This window comes from Dipodomys merriami, unplaced genomic scaffold (assembly GCF_024711535.1).
Source record: "Dipodomys merriami isolate MVZ:Mamm:240054 unplaced genomic scaffold, mDipMer1.0.p SCAF_2, whole genome shotgun sequence".
Lineage (NCBI taxonomy): Eukaryota > Metazoa > Chordata > Mammalia > Rodentia > Heteromyidae > Dipodomys > Dipodomys merriami.
In genome coordinates, this window is record NW_027203381.1 from 72,404,171 (window position 1) to 72,416,510 (window position 12,340).

The 12,340-nt window shown below is 48.0% G+C and overlaps 1 protein-coding gene across 2 annotated transcripts in view; it reads left to right on the forward strand.

The window, feature by feature from the left end:
- The window catches only part of Sema5b (semaphorin 5B), a 44,897-nt gene extending 38,589 nt beyond the window's left edge, over positions 1 to 6,308 (forward strand). Inside the window, exons 12-21 of one of the 2 annotated variants that reach the window (XM_070030066.1) lie at positions 47 to 228; positions 1,230 to 1,373; positions 1,615 to 1,762; positions 1,884 to 2,109; positions 2,293 to 2,511; positions 2,888 to 3,058; positions 3,158 to 3,307; positions 3,662 to 3,706; positions 4,110 to 4,315; positions 4,469 to 6,308. In XM_070030066.1, the coding sequence (XP_069886167.1) occupies positions 47 to 228; positions 1,230 to 1,373; positions 1,615 to 1,762; positions 1,884 to 2,109; positions 2,293 to 2,511; positions 2,888 to 3,058; positions 3,158 to 3,307; positions 3,662 to 3,706; positions 4,110 to 4,315; positions 4,469 to 4,627 (1,650 nt within the window). In that variant the 3' untranslated portion in view covers positions 4,628 to 6,308. Of the gene's footprint in view, positions 1 to 46; positions 229 to 1,229; positions 1,374 to 1,614; positions 1,763 to 1,883; positions 2,110 to 2,292; positions 2,512 to 2,887; positions 3,059 to 3,157; positions 3,308 to 3,661; positions 3,707 to 4,109; positions 4,316 to 4,468 lie in introns of those variants that run through there. The other variant, XM_070030065.1, reaches the window with a different exon arrangement.
- Positions 6,309 to 12,340: the final 6,032 nt, after the last annotated feature.

Below are 12,340 nucleotides of genomic sequence, written 5' to 3' on the forward strand. Positions count from 1 at the left end.
CCCTGCCCCATATGACAGAGGCCTTTCCCTGTATGTGGGCCTGCAGGTTCGGAATGTGACCCAGGATGGAGGCTTTGGCCCATGGTCCTCATGGCAACCATGTGAGCACTTAGATGGAGACAACTCAGGCTCTTGTCTATGCCGAGCCCGATCCTGTGACTCTCCCCGGCCCCGCTGTGGGGGCCTGGAGTGCCTGGGGCCAGCCATCCACATAGCCAACTGCTCCAGGTAGGTGAGGACAGGGCTTGGATGGGTGTGTTTCTAGGGTGTAGAGGGAGAATTGGAGAAATAGGGCATCCCCACCCAGGTGTTTAAATTGAGGACTAGAAAACTGCCCCTGGGAAGTGCTGGGGACTAGACAAGTGGCTGATGTCTAAGGCAGGAAACATGTACCCTAGGAGAGTTTTCACACAAGGGGGAGAGAACTTTCTGCCTCACAGGCCATTGATGCAATGCACTGATGCAAAGAAGAAAGGTTAAGCAGGCATGGTAATCACTTCCAATGACTAGCTACAATCAGCCTGGTTGTCCAGACTTGAGGTTCCGCATGGGATGGTGGCAGTCCTCTATTACACAGCCTATAAGCGTGACCTTGGCCAGCACCTACCCATTCTGCATTTCTCTAAGTGTGGATTATAATACCAACCAGAGAGTGATTGAGATGAAAGGAGATAGGTGTGCAGAGTGCTTGCATACTGCTCAATGGTCAGAGCAACCAACCCATACTTTTAAAGCATCTTTGATGTCATATATGTTCCCTAATGTAATGTTCACAACCACCTCAAGGGGTAGGAATGCAGTCATTTGTCTTAAAGTAAGTTATAGAGCCCAATTCTGATCCCTTGAGACAAAGTGGACAAGAGAGTGTAGCATTTGCTCGTGCCAGTTCAAGGTTGCATGTTAAGTACTGGCTAACGAAAAAGAGGGAAAAGACAGGTGGCAAGTTGGCAAGGTGCCCAGACCCTCCTCATCTAAAGAGTGTGTTCTTTGCCCTGGACACAGCCTGATGTATGGAGGAGGCTCTCAGTACAGATTCGAGGCATGAATGAACAAACGGATGAATCCCAAGTATGGTTGAGATGATGACCTGGTTAGGAGCTGCTCTTTTCTGTCACTATCTGCTCCTTCCTGAAAACAATCCAAAAAGCCATCTGCCCAGATGCAGACCAGATCTAAGGAGCTAGGGCTCAGAGGGACATCTGTGTCTCCGTCCCCTCCCACCCCACCAGGAATGGGGCGTGGACCTCGTGGTCATCGTGGGCACAGTGCAGTACATCCTGTGGGATTGGCTTCCAGGTCCGCCAGCGAAGCTGCAGTAACCCTGTGCCCCGCCACGGGGGCCGCATCTGCGTGGGCAAGAGCAGGGAGGAGCGGTGAGCTAGCGCGTGGCTGTGCGTGCGTGCGTGCGTGCATGCGTGCGTGTGTGTGTGTGTGTGTGTGTGTGTGGTGCGGTGTGGGGGGGCGGGATCCCAGACTTCCAGAACCTCCTCGAAATGAATTCTCAGGGTGACCCAGGGGACTTGTCCTTGCTGGACCAGCTGACCCTGTGACCCCCCCCCCCAGGGATCTACCCCTCCCTAGAGTGACGCTCCTGCTCTTCCCCCCCCCCCCCAGGTTCTGCAATGAGAACACGCCTTGCCCCGTGCCCATCTTCTGGGCCACGTGGGGTTCCTGGAGCAAGTGCAGCAGCAACTGTGGGGGTGGCGTGCAATCGCGGCGTCGGGCTTGTGAGAATGGCAACTCGTGCCCAGGCTGCGGCGTGGTGAGGGTCCCGGGAGGGGGGAGTGCGGCCGTGCGGGGGGGAGTGTGGAGACCTCCCCCCCGCGGGCAGGGGCAGGCCTGCAGGCCCTGGGGCTCTGACACCCCCACCCCCCCCTCCCAAGGAGTTCAAGACGTGCAACCCCGAGGGCTGCCCCGAGGTGCGGCGCAACACGCCCTGGACCCCGTGGCTGCCGGTGAACGTGACGCGGGGCGGCGCGCGGCAGGAGCAGCGCTTCCGCTTCACCTGCCGCGCGCCCCTGCCCGACCCCCACGGCCTGCAGTTTGGAAAGAGGAGGACGGAGACCCGAACCTGCCCGCCCGATGGCTCCGGGGCCTGCGACACCGATGGTACCCCGCAGGACCCTCCCTCCCTGACTGCCGGCGCTGCGGGCCTGGGGGCGCGGGTGGGAAGCGAGGGAGGGGGTGAGGGGTGGCGCGGGATCCCCAGGTGAGACCCCCCACCCCGGGCGGGCTGGGCCTCCTGCCCCCCCCCCCATCGCTGAGCTCCACCGTCCCCACCGACCTCCCCAGGCCTGGTGGAGGATCTCCTGCGCAGCGGGAACACCTCCCCGCACACGCTGAGCGGAGGCTGGGCCGCCTGGGGTCCCTGGTCGGCCTGCTCCCGGGACTGCGAACTGGGCTTCCGCGTCCGCAAGAGAACGTGCACCAACCCCGAGCCCCGAAACGGGGGTTTGCCCTGCGTGGGCGACGCCGCTGACTACCAGGACTGCAACCCCCAGGCCTGCCCAGGTAACCCTGTGCCCCAGGGGCGCACAGGCCTGGCCCCAGCACCTCCCCTCCCTGCCCGCACTGCCTTGAGAGCCTCCATCCTCAAATCTCAGCCTCCCCAGTAGTCAGGATTACAGGCGTGAGCCACCAGAGCCTGGCTAGCCAGAGCAGTTCCTTACCCTGACCGTGGAGGACGTGGCTACTCTGGTGGCCATTTCTTAAGCCTGCCTCACTGTTTTCTCTCCCCTAGTGGGTTAAAGAAAGAACTTGGTTTCTCAGTTCCTCTCCCTCCTGGTCTCAGCTGCTGCCTGTATTTCCCTGGCTTCCCCTGGGGACCCTCCCTTCTTGTGGTCTGTTGAGTGGAGATGGGGTCCCTCCTCATGCCATCCACTTGCAGTGCGGGGTGCTTGGTCCTGCTGGACCGCGTGGTCCCAGTGCTCAGCCTCCTGCGGTGGGGGCCACTATCAACGCACTCGTTCCTGCACCAGCCCGGCGCCCTCCCCAGGTGAGGACATCTGTCTGGGGCTGCACACGGAGGAAGCATTATGTGCCACACAGGCCTGCCCAGGTACTGAGTGCGTCCATTAGGGCCGGGGAGCATCGTGGAGCCTCTGGTCCCCAGGAGAGAGCCTGAGGCACTCCACCTCATTCCACCTCCCACCCACAGAAGGCTGGTCACCGTGGTCTGAGTGGGGTGTCTGCACTGAGGATGGAACCCAAAGCCGGAGCCGGCACTGTGAAGAGCTGGTCCCAGGACCCGGGGCCTGTGCTGGCAACAGCAGCCAGAGTCGCCCCTGCCCATACAGTGAGATTCCTGGTAGGTTCTTATGGTAATAGCTGTTCACCAACGTGCTCTGCCTTTAGTATCCTTCCCTTCTGGAAACTTGTGTCCCTGGGGCTAGGGTCCTAGTGCAGAATGACGGACAAAAGCCACACCTTTACCCCTGGCACACACTTAGGGCTTTGGGGCCCTACCTCATGAAAGGGCTGTTCTTCATGGAGGAAGGGCCCCTCATAAAAGAGGTCTGCCAGTAGACATAGGAGAGGAAAGGCCCCAGACCCACATGCAACTCACTGCTTGACCCAGGGGTCCTGCAGACCACAGCAGCCCAGGAGAGAGCTGTTCCCTCTCCATGCTACCCTAACACTCAATGCACTTGTCTTCCTGCAGTCATCCTGCCTGCCTCCAGCATGGAAGAGGCCACCAGCTGTGCAGGTAAAAAGAGCCACTCCTGAGACTGTCCTTCTACCGTTTCTCCACCCACTCCCATGTCCGGATTCTTCTCACTTCCGCTTCAAGCAGCCAAACCTTGGTGGGAGGTAGGGGTCTTCACCTGCTTTGGGCTGTGTGCAGGGAGATCTTGGCAATTCTATCCGGGTCCTCCAGCTGAGCCATCAGCAGTCTGTACCTAAGATTGCTCCCTCTGACTCAAGCCACAGGCTGAGAGAGGCCTTAGTGACAGACTGCCTGCCTTCCCTGTTTCTTTTGGCTGGCCCAAAGCCCTGTCTTTTCTTCATGTCCCAGACTCTCCTCTTGCTGTCTGTGTTCCCAAGGAGGCAGTCAAGAACCCACCTTCTTCACAGTGGCTCTTTGTTACCAGATATCTGTTGTCTTGCAGGGTTCAATCTTATCCACCTGGTGGCCACAGGCGTCTCCTGCTTCCTCGGCTCGGGACTCCTGACCTTGGCAGTGTACCTGTCTTGCCATCACTGCCAGCGCCAGTCCCAGGAGTCCACCGTTGTCCATCCTGCCACCCCCAACCACCTGCACTATAAGGGCGGAGGCACCCCTAAGAATGAGAAGTACACACCCATGGAGTTCAAGGTGGGAATCCTCTTACTTTAGCACAGAGCAGGGTGAAGAGTCGTGGCATAATGGAATGGCATCTGGAATGTTCCTTCACAAGCTGGCTAGGCTAACCCCCTTTCCTATCTCTCCCTTCATTCCTTTCTCTCTGGTTTCTTCTTCCTCACACAGACCCTGAATAAGAATAACCTGATTCCTGATGACAGAGCCAACTTCTACCCATTGCAGCAGACCAATGTATACACGACCACCTACTACCCCAGCCCGCTGAACAAGCCCAGCTTTCGGTCCGAGGCCTCACCTGGACAGCGGTGCTTCCCCAACAGCTGATCCCACCATCCTGGGACTTGGGCTCCTTGCCTTTCCAAGGCACAGAGCAGTGGAGATCGGACAGTGGAGTCACTTTGGTTTTCTCCCTCTGTACTGGGCCAAAAACTTGTTGCCTGGCCTGTGGAGATCCCATCAGCATCAGAGAGCTCTGGCTGTTGGTGACCATGGGGGAGAGGACTGACTTCAGGCTGGCATATGGCTGTGGACCCAGCTCAGCCCAGGTCTCTCATGGCCTCGTTGAGACCCACCATCAGGCTCACCCTCCCCTGCCACATCTGAGCTGTGGACTTTCTGGGCCTGTGAAGAATTGGAGAATAGAGTTGACAGGAGAGCAGCCTCTTAGATTGAGGTTGGAAATGACTTCCAGGGGCATCATCAGCCAAATACCCCCCCCCCTCTGGCTGACCCCAAGAAAGGCCTGAGATGGATCCAGCTGGTCTCTGATGGAACTAAATAAACGGCTCAGTAACTCTGGACCTCTGCCCAGGGATGGACCATTGTGGTGCTGAGCCATGTGGCATAGGGGACCAATGCGGGTCCAGATTGTCCACCTCTTCCTAGTAATCTGTATGTCACCCAAGGATTTTCCTCTGGTCAGAGGAAGTGAGTATTGGGAACTGGAGATAAGACTCATCTTTGCCAAGAAGCCCTTTAATCTGACCTGGAACAAACATTAGCCTCATGCTCCAAATGCTTGAAAGGTAACCCAGGAAGGCTAAGACCATAGGAGGCAGAGTCTGGCCTCCATTTCTCAATGGAGACTCTATTCCAGTTGCTGCTCACCAGAGTTGTTGGCTGAGACCTGCCTGGGAGTTTTTGCTGGCCCCTCATCTATTCAGGAAGACACAAACACACACACACACACACACACACACACACACACACACAAACACACACACACACACACACACACACACACACCATCTGCTGCAGCAACAGAAAGGATGTTAAGCTGTGGCATTATTAATTAAAGATGATATCGAGTCTCCAAATGTAACTGTCTTGGTGCATATGTGTGTGGGCCCCTCTTGGCACAATGTAGTCCATCTGAGCAATACCCTGGGGTAACAGATGGTTTCTCAAGGTGGAGGAAATGATCCAAGTTGAGTCTGACTTTAATAGAGGATTTCATCCCATGTGTGGGTTTATATGCATGTATACACATTTTGCCCTAGTCCCTTTTCTGAAAAGTTGGGGATAAACAGATTTGTAAGTGGAGACCCAAGGTATACCAACAGCAACACAACAGGAGAGATTTGTACCTGTTTCCAGAGCAGTGGGTCTTGGCAACAACTTTAGGGTGAAGACGGAAGAATGTAGCAGAAGAGTATTGATGAGAGTAATTTATGAGATATTTTGGATGCTGTTTAATAAAACCCAGATTGAAAAATGAGTGAACGTGTGAGGTGGGGGAGGCCTAATGTGGTTTCTGCTGAATTAAATAAAAATAACCTCAAAGCTTTAGCCCATGAAATCAATGCTGCCATTTTAGACAAGATTGATAGACATGTTAAACTGAGAGAGCAATTTCCTAATGTAATTGGGTGGATCAATTTTTGTAAGATTACCAGCAGAGTTTAATTGTAGTTAGGCTATAAGGCCTGTATGATCTGAGTGGTAGAGGAAGAAGAGGATCTTGAGGAGTGGAAGAAGTACTTGAAACCTGAAGATGCCTGGAAGGAAGGAGGAGAAGGAGGAACAGAACCGGCCTGGAATCTTGGCTTGAGACAACTAAAATGTCAGTGTCCCTAGGCCAAGGTAGAGTCCAATCAGAGCTCAAATGTGAATATTTGTAGTCTGGGATTCCTGATTGGTTCCCATCAGCTTCTCAAGTCTAGAGCTCATGGAGGCCAGTGAGGCGTTTTAAATCCTGGAGTCTCAGATTCCCTTGAGCCTCATGGAACCAATGAAGTTCAAGAGTGTTCCAGGACACACAGGGTGTCTGCCTCAACCTCTTGAAGGTCATTGGTTATGTCTAAGTGGAAGGAGTGGACAGGTCTAAGGCAAGTGGTCATGGGGAATCCCAGGTAATGGTATCACCAGAAATGAGATCCTTGGTTTCTCAACACCTCCCCCGACACTTCTCTTTTTATAAAAAATGTGTGGCTTTGGAGGTAAACATTCAGAATGCACAGAAGGTGCCACACTGCACACCAGGAGCAGGCATGGTGAGGACTGTTGACTAGCTCTAGCCCAGAGCTGAGGACCCTAAAACTGCTCCACTGACAAGGAGGGTATGGTGCGTCAGAGAGTATGTATGGAAAGGGAGGAGGCTTCCTCCGTGCAGATGGCTTAGTGAGGGTAGACAACGTGGGAACGGAAGCTCCAGGTCTTCTTGAACTCTTTTGTACTTAAATAATGTCTGTAGGGATGTGTGGGAGTGTGTGTGCCTGTGTGTACCAGTACTGAGGCTTGAACTCAAGGCCTACGCATTGTTCTTCAGTTTTTTTCACTTAGAGCTGGTGCTCTACCACTTGAACCACAGCTCTACTTCCAGATTTTTGCTGGTTGATTTGACTTTAGAGTCTCGTGAATTTTTCCTGCCAGGGTTGGCTTTAAACTACAGTCCTCAGATCTCAGCCTCTTGAGTAGCTAAGATTAAAGGCATAAGCCACTGGCTCCTGGCTGTGCTTTCTTATTTTTTTTTAAATTATACATATTCATTGCAAAGAATTTAGAAGATAGAGGAAGTCAAATATCTTATAGTCTTACCATGCATTATAATATTACCATGATTATAAGGCAGAGACCAGGATGCAGGGTGAAGATATTTCTTTGCTTTATCTCAAAATCATCCCCAAAGCAAAGGGAATAGAAAACAAAAGCTCTGTCACTGTTTTCAATAAAACTAGGATGTAGCTATAATCCCAAGTCATAGTGCCACTGTGCCTCAGTATTCTTGAGGAATTGGTTCTAGGACCCATTCCCCACCCCACCTTGTGAATTCCACAGGCTGGATTTTAAAGTCCCTTATATAAAATGAAGGGGGTTTTTTGGTTTTTGTTTTTGTTTTTTTGTTTTTTTTTTGCATGTAAGTCAGGCATATCCTCTTGTTTGCTTTAAACAATCTCTAGATAACCTAAAATACTTCATGCATTGTGGATGCTTTGGGAATAGTGGTGTTGTTCTGCATTGTTAAGGGAATAATGACAAGGGAAAAAGTCTCTACATGTTCAGGAGAAATATAATTTTCCCTAAAATATTCTCCATCCTTGGTTGGTTGAGTCTGTAGATGTGCAGCCTACAGACAGAACCACTTGTCCTTGAAGACATAAAGAGATGAAATAATAACAGTCCTGTGGTAGGTGGATATGGGTTAAACCTCCTGTACTCAAAGTTTCACAAAGAATCAGAAATTGGAGAAACCAGATGTGCAAAAGTTGGGGACTAGAAAACCTAGGTGTAAGTTTCAGCTAACCCTTTTGGGGTTTGTTGCATGATTTATCTAGATGTTTTCTTTTTTATGTGAAATAAAGTACAGACACAGAGATCTAGGCACCTAGGAGTTGGCTCATGGCTCACAGGTCTCCTAAATGTGACCAGGTAGCTCCCAAGTCCTGCATAACAACAGTTTCAGCCTTGAGCATCGCCCTCCTAGAACATTGGTTCATCTGTTCAATTTGTATTCTGCTAATCCTTAAGTGAACATAATTGTATTTACTCTTTTAGGGTGTAGGGGACTTATGAGAAAATGCTGAGTATTTAAAATGCACGCCTGAGACTAAAAATCAAATAGTATATAATATACAGTAAACAGTTATATATGTATATATATATATATATATATATATATATATATATATATAAACACATAATGTATACAGCAAAAGTTTTTTTTTTCTCACAGTCCTGGGAAATTGGAACTCAGTCTTTGTTCTTGCTATTTCTAGGCAGGAGTTCTACTGCAGAGACACACCTCCAGTCCTTTTTCACTGGTTATGCTTAGGCTAGGATCCTGGACTACTACCTGCCAATTTTAGGTTTCTTGTAGTTGCTGGATTCACAGGTGGACATCCAGGGTTTTTTTTTTTTTTTGTAGTCGTTGTTTTGTTTTTTGTGGAGATGGAGTCTTGAGTACTCTTCAGCCCTGGTTGGTCTGGAACTGTGATTTTCCCAATTTCAGCCTCTATGTAGTTTGGGATGACAGAGGCACACCAGTGTACCTAGCTGTGAGTTGAGAAAGGGGTCCTGTGAACTTTTCTGCCCAGGCTTGGCCTTGAACCGCGACTGACCCAAACTCAGCCTCCAAAGCAGCTAGGTTTACCTACAAGTATGAACTTCTGGTACCTGCCTTGAGTCTCTTATGTTTAAAATTTATTTTATTGATATGTACAAAGTGTGTATATTATGGAGTGCCATGTGCTTTTTTATACATGTGCACATATATATATATATATATATATATATATATATATATATATGACATTGTCATTATATGAATCTCCCATTTTTTATTCCTAACCTCAAGTCTCCATTCCTTGGGGCAGCTGGGGTAGATAAGGGAACATATGCCTACAGCTCTATATGTCAAGTTGCTTCTCCATGTATGATGTATCTTACTGAATATCATAGCTTAGCCTACTTACCTTAAGCATGCAGGCAACACTATTAGCACAAAGCTTTGTTTCTAATGAAGCCCTGAGAATCTCATGTGAATGGATGTCTGGAGCTGTGGCTTGCTATCATTGCCTGTATTTTGAGAGTCTCATACTGCTCATCATTAGCCAGGGAGAAGAATCAAAATCTATATTGCCTAATACCACTGTAATATTAATACACTGTCAGTTAAACCATGATATATCATGGGACCATCTGTGTTGAGGTACACATATACATCGGATTCCATAGAGTTTCACTTTGGCCTTGATATTCAGCTCCAAATCTGCAAATTGATCTTCACTCTCAGCTTTTGGAAGTCCAAATAGCTGAATGCCTACCCTCAGCTTGTGCCCAATCTACAGTCACAGTTATAAAGGTTATCCTTGTATCTAATTAGCACATCAGCATTAGTTATATGAGCAAGTCATGCTACCTAGATATAATAATAAATGATACTCACTATAAATGTCTTGGCAAATCTTGAAAAGAAAATCTTTTATGCTTCATATGTTAACATTCTACCAGTCAGTCAAACTACAGATGTATGTTTAGTACTGTAGAGAAAATGCCACAATATGATGATTATGAAGCTATCTATTTTTAATGCCAAAATCTAATTAAGGAGCTAGGTATCTGTGGCTCACAACACATAATTCTAGCTACTCAGGAGGCTGAGATCTGCGGATCAAAGTTTGAAGTCAGCCTAGGCTGGAAAGTCTGGGAGACTTTCATCTTCAATTAACCACCCCAAAGCAGGAAGTGTAGCTGTGGCTCAACTGGTAGAGTGTTAGTCTTGTGCACAAAAGCTCAGAGACAGTGACAAAGCCCTGAGTTCAAGCCATAAGACTGGCACCAAGAAAAAAGAAAACAACTAATTAAGCACTTTTAAATAGCAAATGAATTGGGGAAAATAATATTAAAAGAATGTTACCTAGATAACTTCAGAAAGAACACTGTAATCTTTGTGAGTCAATATGTTAAATAATTTTCAATTATCCAAGGCAGAACAATAGTGATTTGATTAAATCATAATTCTAATATTTGCCAACTGAGCTGTTGTCTATCTTACATTCATTATGCCAAGTAAGATAACTTTCAAGAATTACGTTTAATTTGGGATGGTTAATTCCATTTGTGTTATGAGCCTTTCATATTTGAGAATTCATATCTTATGAAAATGAATTAAAGACAGAATATCAGCATTTCTACTTCAATATTTCATAAGTAGAAAAAAATTACAAAATCATGTACAATATCCATGATTAAATTGCTTTTGATCCATCCATCATAAAGAATGTACAAGAATACAGAACAGAAAAAAGTATAAGACAATGTAATATGCAAAGAACATGTGGCTTCCTCTCTGTTTGCAGTGGAAGGGATCTGTTTCTTATGTAGTTGGTGACCACAAGAGCTATCTTACAGCAGACCACCAACAATTATACTGCTGTACAATAATGTCCAACTAAAACTTAGACCCTTAGCAATCTTAATAATAAAGTTATAAGAATCATTCCATTACATTGGGATCAATTTTAGGTTCATTCTTACATTCCAGAACTTTTATTCTGATATGGTGCTACTTGGCCTCAGCTTTAACCCCACATTGATTTGTGTGTGTTGGGGCTGGGGGTGCAGGAGGGAGGGTGTGCTCATGCGTGCTGAGGCTGGAGCTTGAACTCCAATCCTGGCTCTGTCTGTGAGGTGATAGTTGTTTGTTTTCTCAAGGCTAGCACTCTATCACTTGAACCACAGCTTCACTTCCAGCTTTTCAGTGGTTAATTAGAGATTAGAGTCTCACAGGCTTTCCTGCCAGGGCTGGCTATGAACCATGGTCCTCAGATCTCAGCCTCCTGCGTAGCTAAAATTAAAGGCATGAGCCACAGGTGCCCAGCCACACTGAGTTTTAACTTTGCCCAAGTGTGTATTCTGAGCATGTTCACTATGCCGCTGTTCCACATCTGCTTTTCCTCTTCCCAATTTGTCCTTAGAGTGTTCTATAACTGTCTTTTCCCGGAACATTACCCCACCATTTACTTAACCAAATCCCTAATGATAAACCTGTAGGTTGTTTTCAATCTCACATTATAAGTGATGTTGGAAAGACTGTTCTATATACATCCATAATGGCCAAATAAATTCTGAAAAGTAAAGTTATTCAAAGTATACATATTTTAATTGTGTGTGTGTGTGTGTGTGTGTGTGTGTGTGTGTGTGTGTGTGTGTGTGTGTGTGTGTGTGTGTGTGTGTGTGTGTGCCAGAGCTGGGGTTTGAATTCAGAGCCTGGGCTGTCCCTTAGTTTTTTCATTCAAGGTTGGTGCTCTACCACTTGAGTCACAGTTCCATTTCTATCTTTTTGCTGGTTAATTGGAGATAAGGGTCTCACAGATTTTCCTGCCCAGGTTGACTTTGAACTTTGATCCTCAGCCTCTTGTGCAGCCAGGATTATAGGCGTGAGCCACCGGTGCCTGGCCATAGTTCAAAATTTGCTAGCTTTGCCCATATTGTCAATGTGATATTGTCATATCACATTGCATCTTGTAGCTTTATCTTCTTTTTTAGAGTTTGATCTTTTCCTAATGGCAGAGCCACTCATTCTAGGAAAACAAGAGCAAGTATCATCAGAGGTGACTTTGGTTCCTTCCTCTCCAGGAACTCCTTTTTTCCCCAATCTCTCTGATCCCTAGGCACATGGTTAAATGTCCCTTGAGGCTCTCACTACTCCTCTACTTCTTACCAAAAAATCGTGTCTGGTTTGATGCCTTAGGTTTAGTTTTTGTTTTTGTTTTTGGTCTCTGTTCTTTAAAATACCAATTGGATAGCCCGGATTTCAGCTAAAGTGCAACTGCTTGGCTGCATAAGAGTACAGACTTAAAGGGTTTGACTTTAAGAAGTCAGGGATACTAGGACCTTTGAGATTTGAACCTGGAGAGTGATACAGGCAATTAGGACATGATTACCAATTGGAATCCTGGGATGCACACAAAACCCTCCTTTTTTCCATCCTTTCCCTAGCTCAGGTGTTAGAGAAAGGCCCAGGGTTTGAGGAATTCCTCTATGACCCCCTCTGGGTCCAGATGCTACCAGCATCAGTAGTCCAAGCAAAGGCAATCG